Raw genomic sequence first — 15,526 nt, forward strand, 5'->3', positions numbered from 1 at the left:
ATTTCGCCTGATTATAGCTTTGACCATGTCCCTGTTAGCATTGATGAGTGTTTTTCTCCACGGTATTATTTTATAATTGCAATCTTGATTTTATCTTTGAGTTAATAATTCCAGAAGAGGATACTTTTATTTCCGAGCAGTTGTATTAATTGCTTACGAGTGTCTCATGACAGTTCTTAGCGCTATTTTGGTGGTCAGGGAATGTGCGAGCACCTGTTAGACTTCGGGGGTTTTCAGCCAGACCATGTCATCAGCAGCATTCGCTGATAGTGGCGGCGAACTTGGGCACCGGGGACACTCGGCGCTGAGGCTGTCGATCCTGTCGTGAGGCGGAAAGCGTCGCGTGGGTGCTGTGGGGCATGAGGGCCTTCCTTGCTCTCCGTGTCGAATCCCAGGTCACAGGGAATCCGTGTATTTCTGTAATGGGTCTAAACATTACCTGCATCTAAGAGCCTGAGTTCAAACAAGTAAGGTGGGTTCTGGAAAGATGTACACACCACTGTTGGAAATCAATTTCAGTTGCCTTTTTAATGCATTTAATTTCTTCTACTTTAGGTAAATCTTAAAATGAGAGAGATAACAGAGAAAGAAGTTAAGTTAAAACAGCAGTTATTGGAAAGTCCAGCTCATCAAAAGGTAAAGGGTAAATTTCATTTCTCTGGAACGCACCAAGTTAACGTTGCTCCCGTTTTGAAGAACTGTGTCTGTGTGTGCTCCGTGCTGGTTCTTTGTTCTTACTCACCAAGCAGGGAGCGAGTGCCCTGGGCCCCGGCCCTGGTGGCGAGGACGCGGTGGCCCACTGCCCTTTCTCCCAGGCAGGGGCAGCCTAGTGTTGAACTTGGGAGGGTGGGGGAGAGGTGGGAGGTGTCGGAAGCTCCAGAGGAAGGGACGTAGGGTCACCCGGGGTGAAGTCAGCATGGGGGGTGGGGGTGGGGTTGCCTGCAGCCAGAGGTCCCCTTGGAGCCCTCACGGGCTGTGAGCCCAGTGTGGGGTTCAGGCGGGTAAATGTCACGTGTCCAGTGAAATGACCCCCTAACGTCCTGTGTGACCTGATTATTATTTTTTGGTCAAGCACGTGTGTGACTGAATCCCTGTTCTTCAAACGCGTGTACGACGTGGCCCGGCCTGGGCTGCGGGCCCCTGGGCTGCGGGGTGAGCGACTGTCCCCTTGCTCCCCTCTCTTACCCTGGACCCCGGGGCTGCTGTCCGTGGGCACCTCACCCCGGCCACGCTTCCGTGAGCCCCCCGCTTCCTCAGGTGGGCGTGGACAGCTCGCTGAGCCCCTCCCCGAATGGCGGTTGGCTCCTGTCCTTTTCGGTGCCCGGCCCGCGCGGAGTTTCCAGAGTAGTCTTTGCTCCCGCAGAGGCCAGTGTCGTAGAGGTGCCTGTGAGCTGCCCCTGCGGTCACCTGCTAGTGCAGAGGGTCCCGTGCGCTGGACAGATCTTACCTCTCAGAGGACGTCCCGCCTCTCGTGTGAATGTGGTGTGCAAGTGTGTGTCTCGTCTGTCCACGCGTGGACCTGCCCCGCTGACCTCCTCTCCTGCCTTCCTTCCCTTTGCTTCCCGAGCAGTCTCCCTCCAAGTGGTACTGGAAGTTAGTGCCTGTAAGTGAGCTCCGCGTGTGCGCCCAGCTGCCGTCCAGACGGCCACCCCGCCGCGACCACTCGCTTCCATTACAGATTGCTCGTGACTGTTTGTCTGAATGTCCTCCTTGGTGGTGTTGTTGCATTTCCTGCGGGGCAGTGATGGCCCGGTTCTGGGCAGAGTAGACCGTAACAAGGCCCTCCGGAGCCCTAAGGTGCATTTTGTAGCCAACACCCAGCGTGTGGTTTTGCCCAGTTTCTTAGGTAGACTTGCAGACAGTTTCTTCCTTGGACACATAGTTAACTTCTTTATATGATGAACTTCGAGGTCAATGACAGGCTGTATTCTCCTTTCTAATAGGTACCAGCAGGAATGACCAATCAGCCAATTTGCCCAGTTCCCCTTTGGATTTGTCCTTTCTGACGTTATGGTCCATGGTGGTTTGGTCTGCAGCTCTAGCTGTGCTCCACCTGGGGACCTGTTCTGAAAGCAGAACCAGTTTGTTACACTGTTTCCCACCGAAAAATACCTGATGCTCCAAGTGGTGCATTTTAAAATGAAGTTTTGGAGAACAAATCTTTTTGAAGACTCCTTTATTTGCCTGATCCTTTAGTTTAATTATTTGGAGCACGTGATCCTTAGAATTCCATCATAAAGGAGATACCGTGGATATAAAACTGTCAGTGGGGTCTGTGTGAGCGGTGATATAGTCTGTTTTGTAGCTGATGGGTAATTTTGCTTCTCTTTGAAATATATTAATAACAAAGAGGGGTAAGCATTTTTATGCATATTTACGTATCTCTTAACTTCTCGAAAACTGAAGGCCAAAGAGAGAACTATTAAAAGCAGTTACGAGGTGCAGTGAGGACCAGTCAGAAACGCAGGCGTCCTCTAGGAAGTGGGGTTCAGATGAGACTCGTATAAAAACTGGAAAATGTGGCCGAGAGCAGAGCGCCTGTAGCTTTCCTCCCAGCAGTTGGTCACCGTGGCTGCCCGAGCGCATGTCTGGCTCATCGGTAGTGGGGTGAGCGTGAGCAGGCCGCTGGGGGTTTGGAGCAGGGCCCCCTCGAGGGGTGGCACCAGCTCCCCCGACCCAGGGGTTCAGCGCTTTCCTGATGCAAACGCACACCATCCATCCTCAGCCGCGAAACCACCTGCTTTCCTGCATGCCGTGCTCGGCCCGCGTGCTGTCTGTGTGTGTGGAGACCTGGCCCGGCGTGTCCCTCGGGCTCTGCATGCGGGAGCCCCAAGGCTGGCCCCTGGGCGTGGCGGCCCGAGAAACAAGTTAAAGTCCGTGTTGAGACCAATGTTAGTGGCGTGCGTTGCACATGCACGGGTGAGGCGTGTTCTGTGCAGATGCCAGTGCTGACTGCCCTGCGCTGTGCACACACTGCATTCTTGCCGGGACACCTTCCTTTGGGTTGACTCCCCTGCACGGCTCGTGGAGATCCATAGCGGGCCGCACGGGTGGCGGGTTTTCTCCCTCGAGCTGGCACTGTGTTCTCCTCCCCTGGAGAAAGCGCGGCTGCAGGAAATGCCAGGCTCACCTGTGCCACAGGACGTGGTCCCCTGGCGGTCTGTGTGTCTGTGCTCGTGAGCGAGGCCCAGTTGCATGGGCAGCGCCCAGGGGTGCGGGGAGCCTCAGAGCACCGTGCACGTGGTTTCCTGTAAAGGCAGAAGCACAGAAACCTTGAAAAATGCTTATTTTTTATGGCACTCGGGTTCCTGACGCTTCCGTGCACTTATGGAGGGGCTGGTTGACAGATTAGACGACATTTTGTCTGACCTGGTTTTGGGAATTCCTCACACTCTGTTAATGCTGCTGCTTTGTGTTTTTCATAACGGCCAAGGTTAATGCTGCTAATCCTGAGAAAAGTAACAGTAGCGTGGGTCTTCCCAGCGTAGCGTGCTCACCGTTTAACTTGTTTCTCATCCGCTGGTGGTGCGCGGCCTCTGGCAGTGTAGACGTGTGTCCTGCTTCCTTCCCCTGGGTGTGCCCAGCCCTTTAGGGTGAGACGGCCCGGTGTCATTAGCGGCTAACTGCTGTCACCCAGTGTGGCCACGAAGCCCAGTTCCCTGGATCTTGACATACGTTCCAGGCAGAGTTTGCAGTCCAGACATTTGGGGCTTTCCCCTGGGATTGCCGTTGTTCTAAACGTCGTCCCGCAGGACTTCTGTTAAGTCTAGATTTGACGGCCTGCCTGTGACGTAGGCGGCGGTGACGGCACCTCGTGCGTAGTGACCCTTTCCCTTTTCTCCACCGCAGGTGCGCTACCGCCGAGAGCACCTGTCAACGAGGCAGCCACCCTACTTCCCGTTGTTGGAGGACCTGATGCGGGACGGCAGCCACGGGGCTGCCCTCTTGGCCGTGGTCCACTACTACTGCCCGGAGCAGATGAAGCTGGATGGTGAGTGGAGCACGTGCCTGTGGAATGCACCTGAGGCTCGGGAGGCTGTTAGGGTGCTCTGATCCAGACAATCAAAACACCGGGGAGTCACCCCGAGTCCTTAGCGCCAGCTGGGGAAGCGCAGAGGCGGACAGATCTGACGGTGATGTGTTTGTCTTTAGCCTCCACCAGTTTTCTCTGGTGGAGAAATGGGACTTTGAAATTATTTGGGTAACGTGTTAAATATTGGTGACTGTACTTTAGTCTCAGAATGGTTGAGAGCTCGTCAGCCCTACTCTAGTTGATTTAAAACATCTAGAATGTGGTTTAGGAAAATGAGTGCAGATCCATCTGTTGCCAAGCCGTGAGTGACTCACGTGGGCTTGGTGTTGGTGGTTTCACTGTGTTGCGTGTCTCTGAGGTGCTCACGCCTGGCCGCGGGGAGAGGTGCGGGTGATGCCGTGAGCAGCATGGCGCTGGACACCCGTCCAGGGCCGTGCGGACAGGAACTCTGATGTAGGTTTCCTGAGTCCTCTTCTTTCTGGGGGAGGGAGGTGTGAGGCCCACAGATGCCCCGACCGCTGGCCGCACGTAGAGTGTCTGTCAGACTCACTGCCGGCGCTGAGCTGACGTCGGTCCTGCTTCTGATCCAAGTGCAGAAGTGCTGGGTTTCGTAGTTTCTAAAGCACACAGCTGACCTCGAAAGAAAGGGGGGCTCAGGTTCCAGGAGGGGGTCTCCATCTGTGATTGAAAACCCCCAAATTGGCACGTGGTGGCCCCGGGCCTGTTAGGCCTCTGTCCCCGTGCGGCCTGGGCCGTGTGCCACTGAGACCTGTAACTGGGGCCCTGGAAAGGACTGGGGAGGCTCCCCCGCGGCCAGGGAAGACCCAGGAGGCTCATCTCGGGGCGGCGGTGGCGGTCGTTCCTGAGGAAGTGAGCTGCCAGGCTGCGTCCCAGGCGAGTTCGTTCAGGTCCAGGACTCGTTGGGCTGGAGTCAGAGCAGAGCGTTGCCGTGTGGGAGCGCGGCCACCACCAGGGCCTGCCGGGCCCGCGGAGAAGGGTCCCTGCCCCCACCGGGCCGGCAGGCGCCGCGGATGACCTGGGTGAGGAAGAGCCCTGAGTGCGAGCGCAGGGTGTTGAAAATGCCAGCGTGTGGGGCGCTCGAGCGTGCGGGGCTCCCTCCCCTCGGCCCTCCGCCCGCTGCGTGTGTGGGTGGGCACTCCTGGCTTGGGCTTTGTCCAGCCTGTCTCTAACCTGTCCTCCGGGGTCTCAGGACAAAAACAACTACGAGGGACAGAGAGCCCGCGCTACCGAGGAAGGGAGAAGCCACGGCAGGATGTGAGTGTCGAAGGTCATTGCGCCCTAATAGCAGAACGTCAGAACGGGGCTTTGAAAATGACAGAACCACAGGGCGGAGTGACCAGAGCCAGACTCATGACTTAACTTGCGGGACCAGGCTGAGGAAGCAGGTGCGAGCAGAGTGAGGTCGGAGGGGGCCTGAACACACGGACGCAGGCTGGGCCCAGTGCACCGGCTCGTGGGCGTCGTGCTCTGTCAAAATGAGGAAGCCCGGAGGCCTTTACAAAAGTGGGCTTGATTCAGGCCACGGAAGAAACCTCGACAGATTGCAGAGAATTGATAGTTCCTCCCAACACAGTAAAGCAAGAAGTCAGTAACAGAAACGTGCAGCGTCTTTCTCCAAACCTTTAAAATTGTTAATGCTTAGTAACCAAAGAAGATACTTCAGAATAGTTCATGGATCCAAGTAGAAATCATAGTGGAATTTTCTAGTGGGAGCTCTGTAAGGGCAGGCGTTTTTATCTGTTTGTTCACTGATACATCCCAACCGTCTAAAATAGCGTCTGGGACAATTTTGGTCAGGTATTTGTTGAATTAAATGAATGAATGACGTACGTGCCAGAACTCACAGGACGCAGCTCAGAATGACAGGTGAAGGGAAACGTCGCCTCAGTGCATAGTCTGGACGGTAAGGAATTTAAGAATTAATGAACCAGGTTGATCTCAGTGCATTCGAAAAGAACACAGAAATAAACCAAAAAAAGCTGAAGGAAGAAAAATAAAGAGTCGTCTTTCTCCTCTGATCAGAAAGCACCCCAACACATGGAGGAGACAGGCTGAATTGCAGGTTCCGTCCTGAAGAGGACGGCCTGGGCTCCGGACAAGCCGCCTGGTGAAGGAGCGGAGTAGAAGGGTCCCGGGAGGGCTCCAGAGCAGACGTGCAGGTCGTCTGTGTCGGGGCTATTCCGGCACCAGGGGCAGAGCATGGGAGGAAGGGCATAGGCTTTCTTTCCTTCTGAACATGGGTTGAAAATCCTGTGTAAAGTCCTAGAAAACAAGAATTGAACGGCTGAGTGTGTTCTGTGCAGTCATCTCGGGAGGCACAGACCAAGGTCTGTTAGAAGCCACTGCCCGTTTGTGGTGGATGCCCTTGGCCTGCTGCTGACGTGCTCTGACCCCACAGAGGTTCTCGACCCTGGACTGTTGCAGTCAGGGGCACGGGAGGGGGTGCGGTAGCCCCAGCCCTGGCAGGATGGCTCTGTCCACCTGCCCTGCACGCGGTGCCAGCTCCTGGTGAGGGTTGGGACCCACAGAAGACCTGTCTGCAGTGCTGGGTGAATAAACTCAACAAAAGGATGTGAGACCGTGGGAAAAATCATGAACTCTGCTGTAGGGTGGGACTTAAAGTATATTCTTAGATGCCAAGAAGCAGTATAAAAATTGTGATTTCCCCTGATTGTTCATGCAGTTGTTGCGAGTCCTTTTTACAGAAATTGACAAGGGAATGTAAACATTCATGTGGAAGACTGGAGGCCAAAGGGACAAACAAAATGGTTGTTTTGGAGACTTATTTTTTTTTATTTTTGGCTGCGTTGGGTCTTTGTTGCTGCGCATGGGTTTTCTCTAGTTGTGGCGAGCGGGGGCTACTGTTCGTTGTGGTGCGCGGGCTTCTCATTGTGGTGGCTTCTCTTGTTGCAGAGCACGGGCTCTAGGTGCGCGGGCTTCAGTAGTTGTGGCTTGCGGGCTTAGTGGCTCCGCAGCCTGTGGGATCTTCCCAGACCAGCGCTCAAACCCGTGTCCCTTGCATTGACAGGTGGATTCTTAACCACTGCGCCACCAGGGAAGTCCTGGAGACTTTATTTGGATGTGAGTTTACTTTTACAGAGAAGGTGCAGGAATTGGTGCATACTTGTCCCCAGACTTTCCAGCCGTTATATCTTGTCACATTTGTGCTCTTTCTCCCTGAGCTAGTTGGGAATAACTAGAGAACAAATACATTCTTTTTTTTTTTTTTTTTTAAACTTCAACAACCTTTTATTACCAAACTCATGCAGGGTTAACCCTTTAACCCACCTAACAGCAAAACAGCATCTCCAACAGGATCTAAGATGGAGGTGCACACCTAATAAAGATTGTCTGTTAAAAAAAAATATCTACACACACTTGAATAAGTATTTTTTAAAAAAGCAAAATTCACCAGTCTTGTAAAAAAAAAAAAAATCCCCAAGTGATTTCAATCCAAAAAAACCAAAACCCAGCATTGGCAGTCTGTGCTGGCTCAGAAACCTCAACTCAGGATGCACCTAGGAGAAAAGCATTTCCTCTTAAAAAAAAAAAAAAAGCCACCTATCTCCTTCTTCCTGTTCAACTTGCGCAGCTTATTCCTAGAAATACCCAAGCAGGACCCAGGCACGTTCTCCAGCCTCTGCCTGTCGCTGGAGGTTCCCACCAAGGACTGTTCCTTAGCGATTTTCACCGCGACTGCAGTCAGGAAATTGACCCCTAATTTCTGAGAACTTGCAAAATGTCCTCAGGCTTCCTGGGGGCTCCGTGAAAGATCGCGGGTCAGTGTACCTGACCGAGATGGGAATGCAGGCTGGGCGAAGGGGGCCTTTCCAAATGAAGACACCCGACGCCTTCAAACCTGAAGTTTAACCTACCAGGTGAAAACTAGTAGCAGCTGGCCCTGCCCAAAAAGTGCTGGTCTCCCTGCTTTACCCATAAAAGTAGTAACGAAGAGGAGGAGAGTCCAGAGTGTTTGACCTCATCTCCCTGCCGGGAGCCTGGAGCCGTGGGCGGCGTACTCCAGGCCGAGGGCGCAGGGGAGCTTTGCCGTTTCTGGCCGCTCCTGGCAGCCTGGCTCATGGCTGCTCCATGGACACTGGGTTCCCCTGTGCAGGGTGCTTAAGAATTACCAGGGAGGGGACTTCCCTGGTGGCTGGCAGAGTGGTTAAGACTCCACGCAGCCAGTGCAGGGGGCCCGGGTTCGATCCCTGATCAGGGAACTAGATCCCACACGCATAGCGCAGCTAAGAGTTCGCATGCCACAACTAAAGAGCTGGAGAGCCGCAACTAAGGAGCCCGTCAGCCGCAACTAAGGAACACACGTGCCGCAACTAAGACCCAGCACAACCAAATAAATAAATAAATAGATAAAATAAGAATTAAAAAAAAAGAATGACCAGGGAAATTAGGTTTTCAATTTGACTTTGTCACTGACAGATACTTGGATAGCAGCTTCTAGAAAACTGCTCAGAGGACCCCACCCCCCCCCCCCCCCGGGGTCACGGTCACAGATCCTTCCAGCTGACGGGCACTTCGCTGGCCTTGGGCAGCAGCGCGTTGATTGTAGAGAAATGTCCGCACCCAAGGAGCTCTCTGTGCACCAACAGCGGGGAGGGATGTGCAGTCTGTGGCACCGCCTTTCTCTTGAACGTAGGAGCCCCAGAGCCAGAGACAAGGCCTCTCGCCGTTGGATTGAGCCAGGACGCAACTGTGCTGGTGAGGTGCTCCCAGCCTGTGTGAGAACTGGCCTGATGTGCTGGGTGGCGAGGGCAACAGGGAGCTGGAGAGCACCTCGCTGGCCCGTCTAGGTACACCTCCGTGACCAGGATGAACAAAACCGTCGTGTCTGCAGACAGCTCTTTATAACTGTTTTCCAGACTGTGCGGGTCTGGGCCAGGTCTCCGAACACTGAAGCAGAACCCGTGAGCTTGATGGGGTCCACGCCGTGGATCTTGTCCCAGGGTGGCGGCCTTCACATGTCTCACGTCACACGTTTGGGTCCGTGTGAAGACTTGGTGTGGGGCTTGGTGTGGTCTTCTTTCTTTCTTTTGTTTTTTATATTTATTTATTATCATTTATTTATTTTTATTTGGTTGTGCCAGCTCTTAGTTGCGGCAGGCGGGCTCCTTAGTTGTGGCCTGTGAATTCTTAGTTGTGGCATGCATGTGTGATCTAGTTCCCTGACCAGGGATTGAACCTGGGCCCCTGCACTGGGAGCGTGGAGTCCTAACCACTGCGCCACCAGGGAAGTCCCGGGTGTTGTTTTTTTCTGTCCAATCCAGGCTCTGGCCCAGCACCACCACCCTGTGGAGGGTCACGTCTCTGCTCCCCTGTACCTGGAGCTGAGTCCCAGCCTTTCTCAGCCCTTCTCGCCCTTGACGTTTTCCAGGCACGCAGGTCGCTTAGTTGGTCGACTGTCCCTTGTTTGGCTTTGCCCGGCGTTCCCTCCTGGTGGCCTTCAGGGCCTGGGTTTCCAACAGGAATGATGCCGCAGGGATGGTCCCTGGGTTCAGGTGGCGTGCGTTGGCTTCCTCCCCTCTGAGGTCACTGCTCTTTGCTTTATGACCGACTAGTGATTGGGGAGTGGCTTTGGTCTCTCATCGCGCTCTCACCCCGGCATTGCCGTCTGTCGGGAGTTTCTAGCTCTGCCGCTTGTTCTCTGGTGGGTCAGCACTGCTGTGCAGAGGGCTGCTCTCCTCTCCTCTCCCATTATTTATCCGCACGGTGATTTGTATCAAGATGGTCCCATGGATTCTTACTTTACTCAATGGATTATGATCCGTGACATTCATTGTTCTCTTGCTTTGTCCCAGATTTCAGACAACTTGTGATTTTGAAGAAGAGGAACATGGGGTACTTGCTCTGCAAAGACCAAGTTTTGTTTAACTTTACATCCGCTAAATGCAGGGGAGCCATGCAGAGAGGTCCGAATGGTGACTCTCTGTGGGCCACCCCAGTGCCTGGGGTGACCCACAGCTTGTAGGGCAGGGGGACTGGCCAGTGCAGAATGTGGGGCAAAGCGCCATCTGTTGGTGGGGAGGGAATGCAGTGAGACTCCACCCCACACGAGCCAGACACTCTTCCTTGGATGAAAGACATAAACCGGAAAAGCAGAATTTAAAAACTTGGAAAAGAAAATATAGGAAAATATTTTTATGACATTGGTGTTGGGATGGATTATTTAAATTACAAAATAGCCAAGTAATAGAAAAGATTCCTATATTTAACCATATTAAAATTCACTGTGGTGACAGAGGAACATCACAGACAAAATTAAGTGATAAAAACTGTACCCATGAAAAAGTATTTGCAACAAATATAACTTGACAAAGGATTGTCACACAATTGTTTTGTAACCATAATACAAAAAGAATTCCTACAAATCAGTAGAAAAAGATGAACAACCCAGAGGCAAAACAAGAACAGCTTTTTCACAGAAGAGGAGGTCAGGGCGAGCCCACAGCAGTGGTGGGTGCACCATTGCAGGAAGGCAGAGCAGGCCCAGCGGGGTGGCACAGGTGAGAGGCCCAATGGTATGGGTGGGGGTGGGACGTGGCCAGGCGACGGTCAGGTGTGGGCAGCGCAGCTTGCAGCCCCTTCTGGGAAGGTGTCGGTGCAGAGAGTATGCAAGTTTGGTTCTTCTGGCATTTTACGTAATAGTGAAAATTGTGGAATCCTAAATAGCTGTTAAAATGAGTGACTGAAATCTGCCCACAGCAGCGGAGAACTATTTGGAAACGTAATTCCGAGTTTGGGGAAAATAACAGGGTGCAACATGATAGGCAGTTTGTTGTCATGAATGTAAATTGAAGACAGCCAGGTCGGCAGTGCACTGTTTATATGATTTATGGGCAGAGACCACACGTGGTAAAGACACCCACACGAGACGGGTCACGGGGCTTGAGGAGAGTGTTTGCCTTGGGGGGAGGTGGGCTTCAGCACTGTGATGCTTTGTTACTGGAAGAAAATAAGATCTGGATCAGAGAAGGTATGACGTTAATATTCGTTCCATCTGGGTAGAGAGTACATGGGAGTCTGTTCTTTACATTTGTAATATTTCATAATCTGAATTTTAAAAAAGAAACATTTCTTAGCAACATAAATGTGCACAGTTACTCAGCTTATAGAAGTTTTCTCTTGAGAATTCATAGTGCTAGGGCATCACCGCGTAGGACAGAACTCATACGTAGATCCCGGATGCTGTGAATCCCATGTGTGCATGAGATTTCTAAATCACTGAAAATGATTTCTTCTTAGGAGTAAAGTTACTTTAAAATAAGTTATGTTTCTCAGTCCTGTTTATTTATTTACAGGCAAAGTTAAGTCGTCAGTATAGCTACCTCCAGTTTAGTCTTGAGTGGTATCTAGGTGTTCTAGCGGTTCCTGTGTGAGGGTGGGCCCACCTCCCCGCACGGAGCCTGCTCAGTGCCCAGTGTGGGTGTCTGCGCTGGAATTTCCTGGGTGAGGGGCTGGCATCCTGCAGAGCAGCGTAAAATGGACAGTTGTCCTGCTGCAGGTGCAGATGGGCAGCAGAGGAGGACTTGGGCTCCGCACAGCCCCTGAATTTTGTGATTAGCCGTGTTCCTGTGCTTCTCTGTGGATAAGCCTGACATTTCCTGTTTTATGCTCCCCTCCCCCAACCACGGAGATCACCTCACTCGAAGGATGGGGGAAAGGGACTTGGTTAAATGTTAAGTGGCCTTGTGCCGCCAGGTCCTTTATAAACTGAAAGGTGATTGTTACTATTCCTATTGGAAGCCCAGTCTTAAAAGTTCAGGTAACTATTGTATACTTTTTAGATGTTAACAATTAAATTCAGCTCCTGGAGATTCCTCCTGTCTTTTTCTTGAGTGTTTTCTTTCTATATTTAACATTATTTATATAATACTTGTTGTGATGTTTAAATCTGTTAATGTTATTACCTTTTTAAATCTCACCTCTACCTTTATTTAAATTGTTTTTCACTTGAAAATTGTACGTATATGTACACGCGCACACACAAATATATGTGCACAATGCCACACACACTTATGAAGCAGAATATCTTTCTAATAAATTGTAGTTTTCTTTTTATCTATTAGATATATGCTTGAAAGAGGTAACGTCGATGGCGGACAGTCTGTATAATATTCGGCTTCTGAGAGAATTCTCAAATGAATATCTTAACAAGTGCTTTTATCTCACTCTGGAAGATATGCTGTATGCTCCCTTAGTGTTGAAGGTAATAATGAATTATGAAAAACACATTTTTAAAGCCCTGTGTGAATAAGCTCCTCACTGTGTCCTGATTTCTTGTTTTCCTTTTAGCCAAACGTCATGGTTTTTATTGCCGAGCTCTTCTGGTGGTTTGAGAACGTCAAACCAGACTTTGTTCAGCCCAGGGATGTTCAGGAACTGAAAGATGGTGAGTGACACACTTTCCGTAAGTGACAGCTGTTTCCTCTAAGGGAGTCGTGGCACAGCACTCAGAAGGTGTACTTAACTGGTTCCTGGTTTTTGTACGACAGTGGTGTTTAAGTGGTCTCTTTCGGGAGGACAGAGCGCTGTCACAGTCTGGGCCCCTGTCTGGTGCGCCATGGTGGTCACGCACAGAGCCCCTCCAGACTGTGAGCTCGGGGTCCGTCCTGGCCCTGCAGCGTCAGAATCCAGGGGCGAGCAGGAGACGTTGGAGAGAAGCTTCCAGGTGATTCTGACAAACCTCGGGCAGGAAGTGCTCTAGTCTGGGATGCCAATCCTCACGCTCCACAGCTCTGACTTTTTTGCCCCTAAAACAAGGCAGAAAAAAATCTGTTTTACCACAGAGTAAAATGATCTGCCAGCCTTGAGAATCTACAAAACTTTAAGGAGATGATATGGGAGAATGTTTTCATGTCCTTGTGATTTCTTACAAAGAATATAAAAATTTTAGCCACAGAGGAAAAGATTGATAATTGGCCACATTAAAATGTAGACCTTGGGCTTGCCTGGTGGCGCAGTGGTTGAGAGTCTGCCTGCCGATGCAGGGGACACGAGTTTGTGCCCCGGTCCGGGAGGATCCCACATGCTGTGGAGCGGCTGGGCCCGTGAGCCATGGCCGCTGAGCCTGCGCGTCCGGAGCCTGTGCTCCACAACGGGAGAGGCCACGACAGTGAGAGGCCCGTGTACCGCAAAAAAAAAAAAAAAAAGTAGACCTTTTTTTCATTAAAAGATGATGAAAAGAGTAAAAAAAAAAGGAAATCAAGTAGCTACCGGGGGTGGAAGATCCTTGTCGTATGCCTACAGCAGATCCACAGTGTCCAGAACATATCAAAAGAAGGAAAAGACAAACCAATAAAAAAAAAGAGCAAAAGGCTTGAACAGGTGCTTCGTGCAAGCAGGACTCCGGGCACCTCATAACGTTAGGAAAGGGTGCTCAGCCTCATCAGGGATTAAAACAGAAGTGACACACAGATACACCCCCGCCGTGTCGGCAGAGCAGACGGCCAGGGCTCGGGGCAGTGGCCAGGGCATCCTCCCCTGCCCCTGAGGACCTCGGCGGCTCCCCTCACGTAAGACCCCTGGGCAGTGAGCGGTCTGGCTCTGGAGTCTGGTTCCTGCTGCCGGGACCGTCCCTGGCACTGTCTTGGGCCAGCGTTCTGGGGAGCAGCCTCAGAGACGGGGTTCCTGTTCAGACTGGAGCTTCGGGCTGGGCCTGATCTCCTCACCTGACCCCACGGGGGCCTGAGCTGAAGTGACCACTGAGGTGCTCAGTCACATGCTGGGCTCAGAAGACCAGGTCTTTCTGCAGCTGAGGCAGCTGCCTCCTTGAGGGTTTGGCCGGCAAGGCGTCCTGGCAGCTCCACCCCCAGGGCCCCGGTGACGAGGCCGCTTGTTAGTTGTCCAGACGCAGCCTCCGGTCCCGGCGCTCACTCTTCTACTCTGTGTGGGTCTTTGGATCTCGGTACTCATTTTGGGATAATATTTCTCGTATTCATTACAGAATACACTTGTTGACCTTGAAACTATTTTATTTTTTTAGAGAAGTTTTGGTTTCAGGTAAAAAGGTTGGGTTTTTAGTGCTTATAAAAATGGATTTTTTTTAAGAGTCTTCTTGCTAATGTTGTAACTTGTGTAATAACTATTTCTATAAAATTGTTTCTGCAGCTAAATCAGTATCGCACCCCAGAAGCACTCGGCCTCCTGTTCCCATCTCCAACGCCACCAAGCGCAGCTTCCTGGGCAGCCCCGCGGCGGCGAGCCCAGCCGATCCGCAGCCCCCCACCCAGCTGCACCACCTGCACCTCGAAGAGCCTGAGCTCCTGTAAGTCTGTCTGCTCTCCGGGCAGAGCTGCCATCCTGCCTCCCTTTTCCTGCTGGTTTACAGTTCCTGTGGGAATTGCCTTTTCTCAGGGGTGCTGGCAGGCCTGTGTGGAGTTGGTCGTGAGAAGGCGTCCTCTGGCCCCTGCTCCCCCGGGGGCGAGCAGGGGAGCCTTCATGCGAACTTGAATTTACCGTGAAAACTTGAAACCTGTTGTATTACAGGCCATAACCGGAGGTCGGTATGTCCCCTAGCTGCAGTTTGGATGTTTATCCCAAGTTTGAAGTTCTTGGCACATTTTTGGTTCATTTTTATAATAATTAATTTTCCCAAGGAATCTGTGAACTTCTTACAGGTTGGTGTGAATTCATGACGGTCTCCGTAGCTTCTTACACATTTGTTTTTGAACTTGAAGATTGGTGAGGTAGTGATTTTTCTCTCCCATCCTTTCTCTGTTTAGGGGGAAAGGGGCCTCTGCCTTTAGCCCGTCGCATCCGTTGTTGCCACTGAGACAGAAACAGCAAAAGACAGTGCAGGGAGAGGACCCCCCCGGTAAGAAGCGCCGTCTCCCCTCTGCCTGCTGTTTCTCATCCCTCTCACTGGAGTTCATTAATATCATGGCTCTCAAAGTAAACAGACTCATCATGATGTAGTAATGTTAGTTGAGAAGACGGTGGCAGAATTTGTTTTGATTTTTATTGATGTATCTTAGAATTTATAGTCTTTACAGTGAAAACATTACTGAGACGTAGTGAATCGCATGGAGCGCACAGGAGATTACTGTTGTCTTTGCGGCAAAAAGAGCTTCTACATTGACATCCACTGGTTATCTCAGTGGGTGTTGACAGCATTTAATTGATATCGATGTGTAATTAACACTGATTATTTTCATGACCGTGATCACGGTTGAATTACACACCGCCTATTATCGAAACTATTAAAAATTTTTGTCTTGTGGTTATTTGCTTTCCTTAGCAGTCTTGGTGTATTGAGTTATGGTGCATTTCCTTGAGAAATGGTTATTATAGTGAAAGAATTTCAAGTGATATAAAATCAGTTACTTAATGCTGAACATAAACTGTTTCCTCCAAACTGCAGACCAGCGACACCGATCTAATTCCTTAACCCGAGTCGACGGTCAGCCCCGAGGAGCGTCAGTAACCTGGACAGAAAAAAAACACAGGTGACCTGTCCGC

General features: G+C 51.2%; 1 protein-coding gene across 1 annotated transcript in view; it reads left to right on the plus strand.

Moving 5' to 3' along the window:
• Window positions 1-15,526, plus strand: part of CAMSAP1 (calmodulin regulated spectrin associated protein 1) — a 56,190-nt gene that overhangs the window by 28,198 nt on the left and 12,466 nt on the right. Inside the window, 8 exon segments of the mRNA XM_079705995.1 lie at window positions 556-643; window positions 3,796-3,823; window positions 3,825-3,991; window positions 12,136-12,275; window positions 12,362-12,458; window positions 14,177-14,333; window positions 14,791-14,882; window positions 15,429-15,513. Of these exon segments, the coding sequence (XP_079562121.1) occupies window positions 556-643; window positions 3,796-3,823; window positions 3,825-3,991; window positions 12,136-12,275; window positions 12,362-12,458; window positions 14,177-14,333; window positions 14,791-14,882; window positions 15,429-15,513 (854 nt within the window).

Source organism: Hyperoodon ampullatus (assembly GCF_949752795.1).
Source record: "Hyperoodon ampullatus genome assembly, chromosome: 6".
NCBI classification, from domain to species: Eukaryota; Metazoa; Chordata; class Mammalia; order Artiodactyla; family Ziphiidae; genus Hyperoodon; species Hyperoodon ampullatus.